General features: G+C 37.3%; 1 protein-coding gene across 1 annotated transcript in view; it reads right to left on the bottom strand.

Moving 5' to 3' along the window:
- ASXL2 (ASXL transcriptional regulator 2) overlaps positions 1–21,321 on the bottom strand; it is a 125,848-nt gene that overhangs the window by 33,939 nt on the left and 70,588 nt on the right. Inside the window, exons 4-5 of the mRNA XM_065891397.1 lie at positions 11,189–11,297; positions 7,444–7,594 (exon numbers count right to left, since the gene is read on the bottom strand). Coding sequence (XP_065747469.1) covers positions 7,444–7,594; positions 11,189–11,297 — 260 coding nt within the window. The remainder of the gene's footprint in view (positions 1–7,443; positions 7,595–11,188; positions 11,298–21,321) is intronic.

Genomic DNA, 21,321 nt, shown 5'->3' with positions numbered 1-21,321 from the left:
TCTTATTACTACAATGTCTTAACCAGAGGTTTCTAAGGTGTTGTACCAAGAACAAAACCATAACTATTTAAAAATCTGTTAGAATGCAAATTACTAGATCCCAGTCCAGATCTACTGAACCAGAAATTCTGAAGGTGGGGCCCAGGAATCTGTATCATAATAAGCTCTCCAGGTGATTCTGATGTATGTTCAACTATAGTATATACGGAGAAACCGTTTTCCAAAGTGGTTGTACCGATGTATACTCCTACCAGCAATATATGAGAGTTCCAACATAATTTACCACATTAACAGAATAAAGGAAAAAAATATATCTACTGAAAAAATTCAACAACTGTTCGTTATAAAATCTCTTAAGACTACAAATAGAAAGGAACTAACTTCATCTAATAAAGAGTGTCTACAGTAACCTACTGTAGTCAACATCATTCTGAAAATGGCATAATATTCAAAACTTTACCTTATAAATATAGAGAAAAGGATGATTGACATTACCACTCCTATGTCACTCTTTACTGGAAGCCCTAGCCAGTATAACATGGCAAAAAAATAAAACTGCCACTACTCATAAATCACATGTTTGCATATGTGGACAATCCTAAGAATAAACCTATATATAAACCATTAGATTAGAAAATAATTTAGAAATGTTGCTGGATACAATATCAATTTTGGGAGAGGCAATCCACCACATGCCCTCAGTGTTGCTACAAGTACTTGCTGGGTATGCCAAGAATGCAAGTCCCCGGATGCTGTATTTACAAGTCAGCGACTCTGAGAGAAGGCAGTAACTCTTCCCAAAGTAGGCTTGCTTCCACTTACTATTTAAAAGCCCTGAAAGGAGACACAGAGTTGGCCAACAGGCACATGGAAAGATGCTTAACATGACTAATCATCAAAGATATGCAAGTCAAAACCATAATGAGATATCACCTCACACTTGTCAGAATAGCTATCATCAAAAAGACAACAAATAACAAGTGCTGGCGAGGATGTGGAGAAACGAAACCCTCATGTACTGTTGGTGGGAATGTAAATTGGTGCAGCCACTATGGAAAAACAGAACAAAGATTCCTCAAAAAATTAAAAATAGAACTACCACATGATCCAGCAGTTCCACTCCTGGGTATTTATCCAAACAAAACAAAAACATAATCAGGAAAGATATATGCAACCCTATGTTCACTTCAGCATTATTTATAACAGCCAAGATATGGAAGCAATCTAAGTGCCCACCAACAGAAGAATGGATAAAGAAGATGTGTTATGTATGTATGCATGTACGTACAAACACACAGCACATGCACACACACACACACACAACGTGGCACATTACTCAGCAATAAAAAAGAATGAAATCTTGTCACCATGTGTGGCAACAATGATGGATCCAGAGGGCATATTATATTAAATGAAGCCAGAAGAACAAAGACAAATACTGTATGATTTCACTTATATGTGGAACCTAAAAAACAAAACAAATGAACAACCAAAACTAAACAGAAACAGAATGGGAATTCCTTGGCAGTCCAATGGTAAGGATTTGGCACTTTCACTGCCATGGCCCGAGTTCAATCCCTGGTCAGGGAACTAAGATCCTGTAAGACGTGCATTGTGGCCAAAACAAAAAACAAAAAAACAAACAACAACAAAACAACAACAACAACAACAAACCCCAGAAACAGACCCATAGATACGGAGAACAAACAGGTGGTTGCCAGAGGGGAGAGTGGTGGTGAGGGGAAGAAAGAAACAGGTGAGGCAGATTAAGAGGTACAAACTTTGTTACCAAATAAATGAGTCACAGGTATGTAATATATCCTACCCTATGGGGAATATAGTCAATAATGGTATAATATCTTTGGTGACAGAGGACAACTAGACTTATCATGGTTATCATTCTGAAATACAGAAATATGGAATCACTATGTTTTGTACCAGGAACTGATAGTGTAGGTCAACTATACTTCAAAAACAAACTCATAGAAAAAATGATCAGATTTGTGATTACCAGAGGTGGGGAGGTTGCAGGGACTGATGAAGGTACAAACTTCCAGTTAGAAGATAAATAAGTACTAGGGATGTAATGTACAACATGATAAATAAAATTAATACCACTGTATGTTATACATGAAAGTTAAGAAAGTACACCCTGAAAGTTCTCATCACAAGGAGAAAATTTTTTTTAAATTTCTTTAATTTTGTTATCTATTTCAATATATGAGATGATGGATGTTCACTAAACTTAATGTGGTAATCATTTCATGACATATGTAAGTCAAATCATTATGCTGTACACCTTAAACTTATACAATGTTGTATGTCAACTGTATCTCAAAAAAATGGAGGGGAAGAAGGGAGGGGAAGAGGGAGGGAGGGAAGGAGGAATTGAACTCCTCAACCTCAGTGTTCCTTGGCTAAGATACAAACCAACAGCATGAGTAGCATGCACCTGGGACCAATATCTTATCAACCATGGACGACTTGGAGATAAAGAGGAACCAACACAACAAATATGCCATGTTCATACTGCTTGCTATGCTGTGAGTAATAAAGTCCTTTTTCTCTGACCCAGGAGTCTTGCATCCTCTGTCAACGTGCATGAACCAATACAAAGCTAACTTGTTAGCTTACAAAAAGGATAGAATCCTAGACCCTTCACAGACATTGACAATCAATTTACAAAAATTAACTATATGTATTTTTTTTTTTCCCCACATCACACAGCTTGTGGGATCTTAGTTCCCCGACCAGAAATTGAACCCGTGCCTTCTGCAGTGGAAGTGTGGAGTCCTAACCACTGGACCGCCAGGCAAGTCCTTGTATGTATTTTTATATATCAGCAATAAGCAATCATGAAATGAAAAAATTTCAAATCCATTTATAATAGAATAAAAAATGTCAAAGAATAAATCTAATAAAAGATGTACAAGACCTCTACAAAGAAAATTATATGACACTAATGAAAGAAAACTGCAGAAAATGCAGTAATATCACTTTCATAGATTGAAAGGCTTAATGTAAACATGCAACAGAGCCCAAACTGACATACAGTTTTAATGCAATCCCGATCAAAATCCTAGCAGGTTAATGGTAGCAGCGGCATGTGAAAACTGACTAGCTGATTCTAAAATTTACATGGAAATGAGATGAGCCAAAAGAACCAAAAACTCCTGAAAACCAAAGAGCTTAGAACTCTTTGGTTCTGCAAATAAACTAACTGCTTAAACAACAGTTCTCAAGATTATATCCTGAACTACTAGACCTCAAATGTGGACGGCGCAACAGAGTCAAAAGCACTCATTTGAGAACTTATTTAGTATCTGATTAGAAACAAAAATGCTTGCTTTCATATAAACATATAGACATAACAAAAGATTAACAAGTTCTGATCAAAAGCACTCATTATTTGATTTAAAAAACCAAAACTGTCACACACAAAAACCAAACAGCGACCTAGTAGAGAGATCTTTTTAAACTCAAATTTAAGAGTTTTCAGAAAAATATTTGAAACAAATTTTAGAACTGAGGCTTATTAAAGCCAGTTTTACACAGTTTACTGGAAGTAGTTTCAGGCTGTTGGATACATATGTACCATCCCCTGAGTATAAGATCAGAAGGTACCATTTTTCAGATACATTATAGCACTGGGAATTTTCCATTTCAACAAATGATTATCATATTGAACAAGGTCAAAAGGGTAATGGACTATTCATATTAGATGCATTTGAATTAAAAGCTTTAGTAAATAATCTCTGACTTAGCATTTTAGTTTCTCCTGAAGACATTCAATGGGCCCCTCTGAAGTATGAGAGACACTATCAGAAATAATGGAGCAGTAATTATCAAAATTGAAATTGAGCTTTACATAGTTGAAGGATTAATAGTTGAAAGTGTGCATGGTCAAAAACAGCAATCCTTCTCTTAAGGGAGAGTTTTATTTTCACAGTCGTCTTTCTTTAGAGGAACTTCATTTCCAGAAGTAACAGACCGTTTTAGTTCTAAATCCCTTCTCCTCACACCAAGTACAGTCTACTCCAAACTGAGCAGGCTGTGGCTCCTGATTATATTCAAACAGTCCCCTAACCAAAGATGAAGAGGCCTTACCTGAACACCTTCCCTTGCTTCTGGGTACCCTAACTATCCAAGTCCTAGTAGTGTAGCTGTCTTTAATACATGACAAAGCTAAAACCTCCAACTCAGACACTAATCACCCCAGGAGAGAAGAGAGCATCTCTCCCAAAGGTCTCTCACCATGTAAGTTAACTTTGCCCAAAGGAGTTTTTCTCTCCAGTATACTTTATAAAGGTGACATTTCCCTCTATATATAATCATCACTATTCAGTAACTTAACACATATATAAATGCTGTTAGAGGGCAGACAGGTCTACGGTACTTTAAGTAACTCCAAACACACTATGTATCAAATTCCTGAAGCAGTAAAATTAACACGAGCTCATGTTCCTGGAAAGAATTAGTAACACCTTATAAGTGAAAAAGCATATTTCACTTAATTTTTTTCTTGACGTTTTGAAAGCAGACCAAAATTTAACAAAACTTTTTTCAGAAGATAAAAATAATGCTTTTGCAGTTGCTGCATGCTGCAGTATTTATATTTTAGGGGAAAGGCAGAGACTTCACTTAGCTACAGTCCTACAAAAAAGCAACAGAAAAGTTGATTTTAATCATTTTTCTGGCGTTATTCCATCTTACCTTGGATTGGAATTCCAAAAAGCTCGTCTCTGAACATTGTTTCCTGTCTGAAAATTAGGAACCAGAACTACAAACTTCTAAGTTCTTCCACCTTACACAGAAATCAATAAACCAGTGTTAACATTGGACTGAATTTCAAAGTTCTATTCTCTGTCCCTATCTGGCTAAAAGGTATACCTATATCAAGAGTTTCTATCGATTTCCAACTAGAAGTATCAGTTTTGCTGTCAGAGCTCTTTATTTTTGAACATAAAAGGAAGTGGGTTTTGATACCATCTCAGTGTTCTTCCTGTCTTACCAGGCATTTGAAATAAAGTGATGTCAGATTGAGAGTAAAAGCCCTAAATAAGAAAAAGCAATAGGCACATTTAGTTAGTTTTACCTTTATTAATAACTGCAACTGACTTAGAACTGCTGTGCAGCATGCTGCTTCTATCACTGCTAACTACAAGTTTTCCATTTTAACTTGCACCGGACTACAAAAACATTCGTAAATATATAATATAAACCTAAAATTTTACATTTCTACGCCTATGTCACATGCATGACCCATGAATGAGAGAAGCACATCCTATGAGAGACTAAATCATTCTTCATTATTGCTAGCTCAGCATTTATCCATTTCTGAAGACTATCAGAGCTGCTAGAGTAGTTAGCATGTCCATATGCCATCATGTGCACCTCTCATCTCCACCTTCCAAACACCACATAAAGGCCATTCTATACTCAGTTTAATAGGCTACAATCAGAAAAGATCTTTACTGAACATCTCATCTTAATGTAAACTGAGGCTAAGTAATATTGTGACAATTTCTAGAAGAAGAATGAATCAGAGGCAGTTCAAAAATAACTTATGTGGACCACAATTTTGAATTTGCTATTACCTTGCTGTTAATATCTTCTATTATTATGCCAAGTGTGGGGCAAGGTTATACTATTTTAATCTACCCATTAAGCTACGGACAATGGGGTTCTATTGTTATTTTAAATCCTCCTGTATCATAATACATTTAGGGAGAGCCTTTCACAACCACGTAACAACCACTACCTCAAATAGCCACTGCAGTTATAAAGCAGAAACTGACACACCATTGTAAAGCAATTATACTCCAATAAAGATGTTAAAAAAACAAAAACAAACAGCCACTGTAGCATATGAGCTACTGAAAAGCAAAGACTTCCACAACCAAGATTTTGTTCCCAGTTTACTAGTCTGACCTCCTTTAGTATCGATTTCCCTGTTTCCAGCCACATCCAGAAATTATGAATCTAGCTGTCTCTCTTGCCTGATGACTTGGCTTGGTTCCTAATCCTAGATCAACAATTCCCAAACTTAAAAAGAAAAATTTAAACTGGGGAGAAGCCGAGGAGAGACAGAGCCCTTAATACTTTTGGCTCCACCCTTCCAAAATAAGAGGTCTTTAGTACACTCTGAGAAACGTAAAGTCCTGGACACATCTCCTTTTACCACTGACAGGAATTACTTTAAAAAACACGTATCAAGAATATGTGTTTTTTAAAGTAATTGGGACCTGGTCACAGGTCCCAACCTTGCCTTGCCTTTATTCCATTTGTTCCTAACACATGATGTCTGAGCTGCTCTCTAAGTGGTTGTGATCTTAAAGCTAGGATCCTCTGGTTTCAAAATTTGCCCAACTTGCAAGTGTAGTAGCTGTATGAGAGAGCACAGATAATGTCACCAATTATCTAAATCTTCTCCAGGAGTAGCACACACATTAACACAGAAATGATAATAAAGAAGATGATTTTTCTGTTATAGTTCAAAATCAATAGTTCTAGAGGTACTTAAAATTAATGAGTCAAGTATTCCAACAAGCATCACTCCAACTTCTAGATCCAAAGGCAACTCACCTATGACTCAAATGCAAGAGGTCATCCAAGCTAGGGAAACTCCTGGATGTCTATTTTGCTCTGGAATATCACTATATCAGTCCTTATAAAGGAACCAGCATGAGCTGGCTTAAAATCTGCCCCGCCATGTATGGCTAAATTTATCAATATTGGGGTAAAAACGATTTGCCCTCTTCAAAAAGACTCTTGACAAGAAGCTACAAATAATTAGAAGAAGAGGTAATAAAATGTATCCTTAAGTGGAAAATTCATCCCAGGGAAGCTGCAGCAACAAAGATATTATTCCCTAAAGAAAGTTTTTGGGTAAGCTATGAAGCAGAAACCAAGCAGGAGATGAGAGCAAAGACCAGCAGACTAAATTTAGTCTTTGCCAGTAGAAATGAAAAGCATTATTTTCCTATTAAGGAGAGAGTTCTTAGAGCAATTAAGTTCTCAAATTTTAAAAGAAAGCATTAGAGAGGTAAATAAAACAAGAGCATCCTAAAAAAGGCTACGGGCAGCCAAGAGCTAAAAATAAACCCCGGTAAATCCCAGAGCCATGTTATCAAATGTGATGGCCACTAGCCACATGTAGCTATTTAAATTTTAGTTAAAATAAAATTACAAATTCAGTTCCTCTGTCACACTAGCTATATTTCAAGTGCTCAAAAGACACATGTAGCTAGTGGCTACTTTGTTGAGTTGGACAGCGTAGGTGCAGAACACTTCCATCACTGCAGGAAATTCCACGGGACAGTACTGATCTAACTGGTAAGGGAAAGAAACTAATTGACGTGGGGTCTAGAAAACGAGGAGCTATTAACAAGGGCATTTGTCCTACAGCATTCAGTACTTTATGGAGGGATCAGGTGGATTTACCTTTCCTTTTCCACCTGCTCTTTTTTCCCTCCTTGTTGCTGCCACCATCACTGCTGCTGCTGCTGTTCTCAGAACTCTGGGAATCTGACTGACCATCACTGCTTTCTTCTGAACCTTCTGATAGCTCTTTCACCCCATCCGGCACATCTTTCTGAAAATGTAGGCATCCAATTAGGATTAATCATTACCATTTCAGCAAATAGGAATTAAATTTCTGATATGCACTGTTGTGACTTTTAATTGTGCTGATTAATTTTTAGTATTATAAAATTCAGTAGCAGAACCAGCAATAATTTCTGAATTCCTGTCACCTCTCTTCTTTGGGTCAAATTAGTTAATGCTTCCATCCATACTCAAAGATAAAAAATATACATGACAATCTTATGCAGGCACAACACAGAGGCTTAAATTGGACAAAAAACTTGGTATATTTAAATCCAGGTAAATGATGAAATGTTCAGGATAAAATCTATATAATAACAATTTTTTAAAATGTATGTACACCCATCATCCATGTAATATATATATACACATATATATATATATTTGTGTGTATGTAAGTACCATTACGTATTATAAAAAGTCTGGATAGCAAGTGATAGTGCATTATTTGAATCTAACTGGTTCCAAAAATTGGTAAGTAGCAAGAGTCAAACACAAAAGGAATGGTTTGAAAAAAAAAAAATATATCACACGAATCTTTGGTTTCTGCACTGGACAGTGAGAATGCTAATCAGAAAGGACACCTGTGTCAGCCACAGTATGTGAGAGATATAACAGGGTAGTTGTAAGATCAAGAACTAGGAAATTAAGACTTTGGGGGTTTGAATTCTGGCTTTATCTTCTCCTAATTATGCAGCCTTGGTCAAAGTCTTAAACTCTCATGCCTCAGTTTCCCTGTCTATAAGATGGGGTGACAGTACCTACCTTAAAAGATCATTCTGAAATTAAATGAGTTAATAAATATAAGATGCTTAGAACAAGGCCTGGCATATGATAAGAGCTTAATAAATATTAGCTACTATGTATTTATGTAGTATGTGAAATATAAATAAACACATTAGTGAATGTTATTTCTGAGTTATAAAACTATGGATGATTCTTTTTCCTTCTCAATATATTTTTTGTTTGCCCACATAATTTATTTTTATAATCAGATAAAAAGTAATTCTGACACATGACCCTCCTACCTATAACTAGTACTCACAACATTACAGTCAAGATAGTAACCTCTGATCTAATAAGGAACTGTGTTTCTCCACTTACGTTTATACTCTAGTGCCATTTCACATGTTATACACTTTCTTAAAATACATATCCTTTCCTTCAAAATACAGGAAACTTTTATAGAGTTAGTTGCAAACAAGACCTCTTGATCTGTAAGTTCAACACGCACTTTTAATACAAATATAACTGTCTTGTTCTTTTTTTTTTTTTTTTCCGGTACACGGGCCTCTCACTGTTGTGGCCTCTCCCGTTGCGGAGCACAGGCTCCGGACGCGCAGGCTCAGCGGCCATGGCTCACGGGTCCAGCCGCTCCACGGCATGTGGGATCCTCCCGGACCGGGGCACGATCCCATGTCCCCTGCATCGGCAGGCAGACTCTCAACTACTGAGGCACCAGGGAAGCCCCCCGCTAACTGTCTTCTTAAACTTGTGATCCCTCCAGGATCAACTCATGCCCCAAATCTTAGAATCACTGCACCCCTTCTTTTACCCACTCCAAATAGTTTACGTTTCATTTCTCTAATGTTCCTTGCCTCCACCTCTTTCACCACTCTCACAGTTTAGGCCAATTATTTCTTCCAAACAATCATAACCATCCTTTTGACAAATTTTCTTGCTTTACTCTTAAGTGTATCCTACTTGAATTATCTTCCTAAACATGATTAGATCATGCTATTCTCCAAAAAAACCTCTGCCGTTTCCTCAACACATACCTACCCTCCCTCCTTCTCTTTCTTAACCGCTCAGTTAGGTTTTCAAAAGCCTCCAAAGTTTGTTCTTCACCTAACATTTACCCCATCCTGACTCCTTACCACACTAGCCCACACACAGATTATGGTCTAACCACTCCAATTTACTTTCAAATCCATTCTGAATCCTTTTATCTGTGCCTTTGCTTAAGCTATTCCCTTGTCCTGGAAGGCCCTTCCTTCCATTATTTATCTGCCAAAGTTCAACTCAAATTTTACAACTTTAAAACAACAGAAAAACAAACTAAAATCTTCCAGATCCCTTTATTCGAGGTTCATCTTTACTTCTCTATGCTCTCACAGTACTTTACAGCACTGTGTGTTTTGTGAGCATGCAATTATTTCAGTAACTATGTGAGCTGCAAGAGATCAGGGACCATAGTTTATCCTTCTTTATAGCCTCTACAGTGTCAGGTATAGAATAGGCATTTAATAAATGTTATTAACAATATAGAGGGCCTAGAACAACTAAAACCTAAAAGAAACACAGAAAGCTCTATGTGGGACTAGATCCCTGTAACCCTGTGAAGTTCAACAAGGTGTTTTAAAAGGAGGTGTTATGGGTAAGTTAGATCTTTTTAATGTTAGTGGGCTACACACAACCAGTGAGCACAGAGATGACTACAGCCAAAACTAAAAAGGTAAGAGGGGACAGCGTCCCACATACACATGGACATAGTCATTGCATGCCAAGCATTAATTCTCCTTATGTTGATAAATTTTCTTTGGGAAACAACCCTTGCCTCAATTCATCAGGCTTGAGAGGGCTTAACCACACTTTCACATCAAGGGTGATCATGAACTTAAGAGTGGCCAATCAGAAGACTCCATATATTTGGTAACGGCAATCATTCTGGTATAGGCACATGGGCCAAGCCAAACCAATTAAGCCACATCAGAACTAACTAAAGGGCTCCTGCTTCAGTTCCTGAGACTCCTTCTCTCCAGACTTACAGATTGCAGAGTGGGGGCTGGGAGTGAAGTCATGTACGATGAGAAGAGGGCCTGCCTGAGACTGAAGCCAAAAGAAAGCGGAGAGACCCATCCCTGATGACAATCATTTGAGCTCCCGAATTCAGGCTGAGTTTCCCTAGAATTTTTAGTTATGTGAACTAATAACTTCTCTGTTTCACTCAAGCTCATTTGAGTTGGTTTTTCTGTTTGTAACTGAAAGGACACTGATAAGTCAAGGTCTCTTTTTAGTGCAGAAATTAGAACTTAGCAAGCCTGTTATGGTAAAAGAACACAGGAATTCAGTCAGATATGGATTCATATTCTGGTTCTGATACTATCTGGCCAACACTGAGCAAGAAAATCCAATCTTCTGAACTTTGGCTTTCTCTATCATAATAAAGGAATAATAAACACAACTCTGAATTGTAATGGAGAATTAAATCAGAAAGTAATATAAAGCATCAAGGCTGTATACTCCACAGTAATACTCATTATTATTTAAATATGTGACACCCTTTAAAAGTCACTGGAAGTCATTTTCATTTCATCCTTTCAAAATAATACTATGGCAAAGAATGAAAATAAAAAAACTATGGCAAAGAATGAAAAATGAAGTTACTTCTCCAATCTACCTACAGATGGTTACAGATTAATTTTAAAAAAAATGTATTGGATACAGGATTGAAAATTTTACCTCTTCCTGAAAGTAAGCTCTTCAAGAACAGAATTCTGTCTCTATGATGCAAGTATTATTCATTACATGTAGTTACTTCCTGTTTTCACTTTTAAAATGACTCCCTAACAAAAATATTTACCTTCAAAGTATACACTCCCATTCTACCTGGAACCTTATAGAAGATGCCCTCTTCACCTCGAGAGTTTGTGTGCAGCATTGCATTCAGGCATGCAAGAGGGGAAGTTCCACTGCCAAAAAAAAAAAAAAAAAAGAGAGAGAGAGAGAGAACACAATGATTAGTTTCTGTCTCTGAATATCCTATGTAACACTGAATTAAGATAAAATTAACAAATCAACACTCATTTGACATAAACACATTTTATAAACTATAAAAAGTCTATAAATCTAGAAAGGCTGCCATGGAGAAAATGGATGTAAAATTCCTTCCCAGTTATCTAAAGAAAAAATAATTCTATAATTCACTTAATCCCAATTTAGTATCTAACATTTCAGTCAAGACAAATTTCTCTCACAGAAGCATCACAAATATATTCTCTAAAGATTCTATTTCACTTACAATTTTATTTGTTAATACACCTCAATAAAGCTGAAAAAAAATTTTTAATCTATTTCATTTAGCCCAAGCCTTAAATGTCCAGAAGTAAAACAGGGAAGAAAAAGAAAACACACACAGAAATAAATAATATTAATCTCCCTGCATACTGCTGCACCAGACTGAATCTGAGTTATGGAACGAACACATTTCCATGCTCCCTTTTTTTAAATTGAGATATAATTGACATGTAACATTGTATTAGTGTCAGGTGTAAAATATAATGATTCCATAGTTATCTATATTACGATGGTCTTTAGACCTATCATGAGACCACTTTAAAAGACATAAAGCAGGCTTTGGAATATTCATCTTCTATGTAGAAACCTGGTTAAAAGTTTACTAATTCTAATATACATTTATCATATTTTCTAGAGTTTTAGGTATATAATAAATTATCTGTTGAAAATATACATATATCATTTTCCTTTCTAATTGTAATCAATTTCATTTTCCTATAGCAATATAAATGGAAATGTGTGGCATCCTTAAATTAAAAAAAAAAAAAAAACCAACTCACAATATCTGAGGGATAAGGCAACTTATTCACACATTTCTGTATCTCCCTTTTCAGTTCTCTGCTGGTACTACTCAATAACCCAAAGAAGCCTACTGGAAGAGGCTGCTAGATATCTTGGGTATCTAAAGATAAGAGTTCTCTGTGGGAGAGAGCAGGACCACTGTCTTTTGGTACTGTGAAGGTGCTGAGGGTCAAAAACTGAAAAGATGAGGACATCCCTGGTGGCGCAGTGGTTAAGAATCCGCCTGCCAATGCAGGGTACACTGGTTCGAGCCCTGGTCCGGGAAGATCCCACATACCGCGGAGCAACTAAGCCCGTGCGCCACAACTACTGAGCCTGCGCTCTAGAGCCCACGAGCCACAACTACTGAGCCTGTGTACCACAACTACTGAAGCCCACGCACCTAGAGCCCGTGCTCCACACTCGCCGCAGCTAGAAAAGGCCCGTTAATAGCAGCGAAGACCCAACGCAGCCATAAATAAATAAATAAGTAAATAAATAAATTAATTAAATAAATAAAATAAACTGAAAAGATGGAGGACAACGAAGAAAATAAAGGAAAACCTTTTGTTAAAGAAAATGATGAGGAGACTTCTCTGGTGGCACAGTGGTTAAGACTCCATGCTCCCAATGCAGGGGGCCTGGGTTTGATCCCTGGTCAGGGAACTAGATCCCACATGCATGTCGTAACTAAGAGTTTGCATGCCACAACTAAGGAGCCCGTGAGCCACAACTAAGGAGCTTGCCTGACGCAACTAAGACCCAGGCCAATCAAATAAGTAAATAAATAAAATATTAAAAAAAAAAAAAAAAGAGGGACTTCCCTGGTGGCGCAGTGGTTAAGAATCTGCCTGCCAATGCAGGGGACACGGGTTCGAGCCCTGGTCCAGGAAGATCCCACATGCCGTGGAGCAACTAAGCCCGTGTGCCACAACTACTGAGCCTACACTCTAGAGCCCACAAGCCACAACTACTGAAGCCTGTTTGCCTAAAGCCCGTGCTCTGCAACAAGAAAAGCCACCACAATGAGAAGCCTGCACCCCACAACGAAGAGTATGCCCCTCTCGCCACAATTAGAGAGAGCCCACACACAGCAACAAAGACCCAACGGAGGAAAAATAAATAAATTAATTAATTAAAAAGAAAAAGAAGGGCTTCCCTGGTGGCGCAGTGGTTGGGAGTCCGCCTGCCGACGCAGGGGACACGGGTTCGTGCCCTGGTCCGGGAGGATCCCACGTGTCGCGGAGCGGCTTGACCAGTGGGCCATGGCCGCTGGGCCTGCGTGTCCAGAGCCTGTGCTCCACGACGGGAGAGGCCACGGCAGTGAGAGGCCCGCGTATCGCAAAAAAAAAAAAAAGAAAAAGAAAAAGAAAAACACTGAGTATCTCCAGGCTGAGTTTCAGTTATGTTTATCTAATTTAGATATTTCCATGTTAAAAATACACATAATGCAATTCTAGTCAAAACTCCCAAGTTTGTATCAAACATATAAAAATTGCCAAGAAATTTCTGGGAAATAAATGATGAGAGACTTGCTTAAGAAGATATTAAAATGTACTCTAAGCACATTATTAGAATATTAGTGAATAATGAATTACTGAATTGAATAATTATTGAATAATAATAATTAAATTAGAGTTTTATTGAAGCAATGTGTTTCTGGGACAGGATAAACAGGCAAATGTTCACTCTTACAGACTGCTGGTGGAACAAAATAGAAAATATAGAAACAGATCACAATAAATGTAAAAGGTACTATTTCTGTGCAGCAGGAAGAAGACTGAGTTATGACATGGTCACCTGTGGTGAGAATCTTTCTCTTCCCCTGAGCAGTATGAGAAAATAATACCTAAGACTTTCAGTCATATGACCATGAGGGGAGTATCTGGAGTTTGGGTGGAACAACACAAAGGAGAGAGAAAGGAAGGGCTAGGTAAGGATTATAGAGGAAAATTCAACACCCAAAAAGGCAGAGCTGAGCAAAGAGGAAAACAGCAACATTCTTTTTTTTAGCAATATTAGTTATGTCACTGTATCCAGCCTTGCCTTAAGCCAGTCCCACCTTTGGAATTTTGTTGAGGTTTTAAGTCACAAACAACCGAGAGAGTCCTAAATAAAATAGTTTATTTAATAATTAATTAAATAATTATTTAATTCTCACAGCTTATATAAAAACATATTCCAAGTGGCTTAAAGGCCAAAATATAAAAAGTAGAAGGAAAACAGTATAACCTACAGGATAGAGCAACCTTTCTACATAAAAGAGAAAAAAAACCAAACCACAAAAGAAAACCTTAATAACTAAATAAAAATTTCTGTACAGGAAAAAAAATCGTCAACAAAACTATACAAAGCATACTTAAAAGAGCTTTCTAGGAAAATACAAACAACCAATTAGAAAAAAATGGATAAAGGATATGAAAATGCAATATAAATGGCCAACAGAATACATGAAAAGCTTCCCAAACTTTACAGTGGCTAAAGGAAAACAAATGAAACCGAGACACCACTGGTCAGACTCGTAAAAATCAAATATCTTCAGGTCTTTGTTAGCAGTACTGCACTAAGGTCAGTTTCCTGGTTTTGATATTGTATTGTAGTTATATAAGACATTACCACTGGAGGAAGCGGGGTGAGGTATCCATGGGACTATTTTTGTAATTTCCCATGAGCTTATAATTACTTTTTAAAAATGAATTGATAAAATCCATTGCAGGTAAGGTTATGGGGAAATGAGCACTCCTATATAGACTGTTGGTGGGACTGAAAACTGCTACCCCACCCCCCAATTTCTCAATTCTGCCTTAAGAAAGTAACACGCAAATATCCACTAAAATAAAAAATATTAGGAAAAAAAAAAATATTAGGGGCCACTGATGCAACATTCCCACTTCAATCTATCCTACAAAAATAAGGCCACAAAGACTTATGGACATCTATGCAAGGATTAACTCCAGCATTGTTAAAAGCGTCAAAACACTAAAAATGACCTCAAAGTCAGTAACAGGATGGTTCACCATATGTTAGTAAGGTAACCAACAGGATATGAATCAATAACAGCAACATTAACAGCAAAAGGAGTGCTAAATTCCAGGAAGCATTCTGGTTAGCCCTCACAACAATCCTTTGACGTAAGCAAAATTATGACACCATTTTTACAAATGAACAAATGAATGTATTGAGGTGTTAAGTAAGCTGTTCAAGATCACACAGTGATTAGTCAATGGTGAAGCCAAGATTCCAGTAAGAAGAAAGAAAAGAGAAGCAGAACAGGAAAGAGACTGTTTAAAAAGAACATATAATCAAGTGAAAAGAAAACATGCTATAATCTGTAGTTCAATAACCTACCTGGGTAAAGCTTTGCCCCAATTTTTGGTATTCAATTTCAATATTAAGTACCAACTCTGTTTAGTACTGTTTACTAAGTACACAATAAACTAGGGTCTGTGGGGCCAAGGAGGAAAGCTTTCTTAGTTCAAAGTCTAATGGGAAAGACAGACAAGGGAATAAACTGCCACAAGCACCTGTAACCAGTGCTACCAATACAGACCTAAGTCCACAATCCCTGACCCCAAACACTTAAGGCCAAATGTTTCAGACATAAAAATCTGTTTGGATTTTAGAAAGGCAACATGATATGCCATATACTATGTAATATCACCAGAGATTAGGGGCAGCAATCCCATAACCAAACACAGTGAAACACATGAATATTCACACTAAGTGGGAGAAACAAAGACTACATATAGTTTCATGTCAGTTTCAAGAGAAGGTGTTATTGACAAATGAGGTTTGTTACCAAAAGACTAAAAAACTTTTTCAAGCATTTTGGATTTTGGAATTATAGAATCGAGAACACAGGTTTGTATATATAAAGTACTTTAGGTCAGAGAGAAAGAAACAATCTCTTCTAGGGCTTAGTACCTAGAACCAAAAACAAAACCAAACAAACAAAAAGCCAAAAAAAAAAACAAACAAAAAAATCCCAACTCAATCAAACCAAAACAAAAAAAAAACTCCTTACAGTAAAACCCATAAAAATGAAAGCAAATGGCACACATGTACATCTGGTGAAAAGATGTGGTAACAGAGATACAGACACCATCATATTTTCCTTGCAAATCCAATGTAATTTTCCTTTGAAGGAAATAAAGTTTCAAAAAAACTCACAAGATACACAGAACACTATACTGTTTAAAACAATAATATAGATTTGATTTCAAGAAAACATAAAAAACCAGAGAATCCTTGCAGACTTTATTTTTATTAATAATGAAGCAATGGCAGAGAAGTAAAATAGGCTACACTGCCCATGATGGCAGGAATATACCTTCAAGGGAAGTAACTCCAGAATGATATAATTAAATAAAAATAACTGAATAACTTGAAGGAATAGGCATCACCTTCATGAGTGATAAAACACTGGTACTAAGGAGATCATACTGACATAAAGTCAAGTAAATATAATATGGGCTTAAGTCCTGACAGCTGTAGCAGCTGAAACAAGAACACCTCAAAATATTACATAACTATCATGAGATAATTTAGCTTTTAATTTTTTTGTCCATGCTCAGGAGACTGGCGTTGGGGCAGGGGTTGGGGGCGGCTCTCAAGGAAAGGAACAAATGCAGTGCTGTAATTTTATGCTGATCTACCCCACGAAGGAAACATACATAAGGCCCAAGAACAAAAGTAACTTCAGTCATGCTGTCAACAGCCTTATTTAATTCTCTCTGCAGTAAAAGTGGTTCCTTAGCAGTAGCCAGCAGGGCTGAAAAGACCTGAGGCCTATAATCACACTGCTCAGAGGAAACAACATAGTAACTCATGAAAAGAGACATCACTGTGTGGCCAAAAGAGCCAGATTTATGTATTCATACCAATGTGAATTTATATCTGAGTGTGGCCATGGGCAAGTCACTGTAAACACCCTTAATTTTCTCATCTGTGAAACTGAGGAAATACCATCTAATCTGTAATTTGTGCAGAATCTCAATTCATATATAAAGTGTATGCCACAGAGAAGTGATTCAGTAACTGTGGTAGTTACCTTAACAACTTGCTCCCCCATTCCAGTTTCATAACGTTCCAGTGTTCCCTACCTATCTCAAGTGACAGTAACTTCTCTCACTCCCATCAATTCTCCACTCTGAAGCCAGAGTGACCTTTTAAAAACAAGCATGGGACACTTCCCTGGTGGTGCAGTGGTTAAGAATCTGCCTGCCAATGCAGGGGACACAGGTTCGATCCCTGGTCTGGGAAGATTCCACATGCCGCAGAGCAATTAAGCCTGTGAGCCACAACTACTGAGGCCTGCGCACTCTAGGGCCCACGTGCCATAACTACTGAAGCCCATGAACCCTAGAGAGCACATGCCACAACTACTGAGCCCACGCACTCTAGGGCCCGCGTGCTGCAACTACTGAGCCCGCGCACCTAGAGCCTGTGCTCCACAACAAGAGAAGCCACTGCAATGAGAAGCCCGCGCACAGCAATGAAGAGTAGCCCCCGCTCGCCGCAACTAGAGAAAGCCCGCGCACAGCAACCAACCCAGACAAAAGAAAAAATAATAATAATAAGTAAATAAAAACAAGTATGATCGTGCCGCCTCTGCCCAGCTTAAAATTCATCCATGATATCACAATGTTCTTAGAATGAAGTCCAGAATTATCAAAGTGACCTGACCCGCCTCCCCCATCTCCACTCTGGCATGCTCTAGCCTTCTTTCCATTTTGTAACTTACAATTCTCCTGACTTCTTGGCCTTTGTACTAATTAATGCTTCTGCTTGTAATGATAACCCTCACCTTTTCTCCTAGCAAGCTCCAATTAATTCACTCTTCAGATTTCAGCCTCAATGTACCCTGTTTAAGGAAGCCATGCCAATGTTATATAGAATCCAACACTTTTCCTAAATACATATCATTTATAACTACATATATTGTAAGGAAAAAGTTTTAATTTAACATGTGACTCCATTGTGGGCCAGCCAGATTCAACAGCATGTGATTTCACTGAAGCTCTGGGAAGCAGATTCTCTCTTCTCTTCTACATGCAAACCCGAAAGCATATAGGCTCCAGGACCTACAAACAATTCTGCAACTATGATGGATGAGCCTGATGAAAATGGAACAAAAATGAAGGAAGCAGAGCTGAGAAACTGATCAAACTGCCAGAGCACCTGGATCAAGTTCTGCCAGGTTTTCTTCACTTACATCACACAATTAATTTCTTTTGATGTTTAAGCCAGTTTACATTGTATTTCCTGTTATTTACAACAGAAAATACCTTAACTGACAAAGCATCTAGGTCAAAAGCATTCATATTGACAGAGATATGAAAAGGATGCAGAAGTGTAGGATATTCAAAGGTGACAACTCTCTCCTACCAATGAGAAAATATGTTTATGAATACACAGGGTATACTGAATAAGAAGAGGCAAAGTGCTACTAAACCTGTACAGACGAACTCAAGTACCCAAGATACTCAGAAATATTTATCTTAACTTTTTTCTAAATCTTAAACTTCAAGGACAAAGAAAGAATCAAGCTGAGACCTAGGCATGAAAAGCAAAAGTGGCAGAATGAATTACTGTTTTTAATTCATCATTCACTCCCTGTATCATGCCACCTTACAGTAAAGAAAATATATTTATTTCCCTGCCCCACTGATGTTGGGCTTGGCCATAAGACTTGATCAATGAAATGATAACAGAAATGACAGAAACAGCAGCTAACATGTGCTTGCATAGTCTGACTTACTCCTGACTGCCACAAGAGCAGGCCACTGATTCCAGGAGAACAGAGAACCCACAGCCTAGAGCCAAGCCTAGGCAACAATAACTGAGCCCCAGCTCCTCTAAAGACATGAAGTAGAAAAGGAACTATTCATTGTTATAAACCACTGTAATTAAGACTTATGCAGCAAAAACTGACTGATAAGCCCTGTATAATGCAAGGAACATCTGCGTTCTTAGCAATACTCAATACCGGACAGTAAAAAATTTATATCCAGCCAAGATGTCATTCAAACAAAGAAGCAACAGAAAGATATTAAGCCCATGAGAACTCAGGGAAAAGACCACCCATAAACTTAAATCTAGCCAACAAAGAAATAAAAAAATTCAGGAATGGAGAAATGTTTAGAGAAAAAAAAGTAAACAGCTGTAATTATAGTGATATAAGAGAAATGCAAATGCTTTCTATTTTTTTCAACTTTCATTTTAAAAATGACAACACACCTTCAGAACTTTTCTATTTTCTTTTCCCTCAACTTCAGAGATTATTTAGGAATTAATATCCTAAATGAAGTATATTTATAATCTTCAGTGAAAAAATTAGCAATTTTCTTAGTTTCTTCAATTAAATGCAATAAACAGTGGTTAGTCCTGGCTAGTGAATTTCAGGATACTTTTCTAGTGTACATTTTCTTCATTACTGATTGACCTTTTTTTGGTCATCAGGAATCATTTTTACAAAAATATTAAACAGTCCAAAATATATGAATAAATTACTAAAACAATATAACTTCTGAAACAGAGTAAGGCTCTTTTTCAAAATCACTTCCTTTTCACAGGGCATGCTATTTAAAACAAAACAAAAATTAGAACAGCAGGTAAGGGGGCAGGGAGACTATATATAGACTGAAGTGCAAGACTTCCAAAGAGAAAAGACACAATGAAGAGCAAGGTATTTGTTGACCAAGTATTTTGTACAAGAAGAGACACACTCAAAAAGAGAGTCAGTCACAGATGCCCACAAATGCAAAGAATAGGGATATCTATCTATAACATTTAAAGATCAAGAGACAAGCCAAAGATGAAGGGGTTGGGAGGATTCAGTGGTTTTAGAATGAGTATGTTTAGATTGTATCACCAAAACTTGTAATCATTTCAATTATAGGGTAATGATTGTTAGGGGGAAAATCAGCTATTCCCTTGAAGAACATCAATATAAATGCAATCATGACATTTTGATAATAACGCGAAAAGTTTGTTACATCAAAGTATATTTTCAAATAGAATTACAAAGGCTTTGCAAACCTATGACAGAACAGCTTACATGTTAAAATTTACCTTTAACCTAAAGTATGTTTGATAAATGATTCATTATACTACAAATCTGTTTATGCACCTATGCTAAAGACTTCTCTTAATGCTGTTTGTGTAGGGATTAAACTGTTACTTTCTACTTAAGCAATAAAATAAATGAATATAGTAGAAAATAATAACCCACAGAATAAGAGAGGAATCTATGAGTTCATACTAATATAAATAAATGAACAAATCAATGAATGGGGGAAAATTCTTTGCATGTAATTCCAACTAACAAAGAAGAAATGATGGAATTAGAAAAATCACCATATGTGGCCACCACACTGCAGGCAAGTATTATCAGTGGAAGTTGTGGTGGACATACTCTAAAATGACCCCCAATTATCATCACTTCCTGGTATATCCTGTGTAATCCCCTCCCCTTAATGCAGGTGAAACCTGTGACTTGCTTCTAACCAATACAGAATACAGCAGAGCAGGCAGAACAGTGACTACGTTACGAGAAAGACTGCAATATCCTTGCAAAGTGACTCTGACTCTCCCTTGCTGGCTTTAAGGAAGTATACAGGTTGGGGAGGCCCAAGTGGCAAAGAACCTATGGCAGCCTCTAGCCAACAGCCAGCTAGGAACTGAATCACCCCATTTTGATAAACCCCAAGGATCTGAAACCTGCCAACAACCACCTGGCTTAGAAGTGGTTCCTTCTCCAATTAAGCCTTCAGATAAGAACCAACATCTTGGCTGCAGCCTTGCAGAGAACCCAGTAAAACCATGTGCCCAGACTGCTGACACACAGAAACTGAGATAATAAATGTGTGTTGTTTCAAGCTCCTAAATCTATGATAATGTTGTTAAGCAGCAACAGATAACTAACAATGAGATGCTAAAACCAGTGGGCAAAGATACAATGAGAAACAAGATATTTACAGTCTCAAAGTATCTCCCTCCACACACAAGATGTTAATTACAAAGGGGGAAAAATTATATCTTTAGAGTGGAGAACCTTGGCAGACATCACATAAAATAAGGGACTGGCGTAATCAACACCAATAATGGCATAAACTGAAATCACACACTTTTTGATAT

This window comes from Phocoena phocoena, chromosome 14 (assembly GCF_963924675.1).
Source record: "Phocoena phocoena chromosome 14, mPhoPho1.1, whole genome shotgun sequence".
Classification (NCBI taxonomy): domain Eukaryota; kingdom Metazoa; phylum Chordata; class Mammalia; order Artiodactyla; family Phocoenidae; genus Phocoena; species Phocoena phocoena.
Note: the sequence above shows the minus strand (reverse complement) of the source record. Positions and strands in the feature narration are given on the sequence as shown.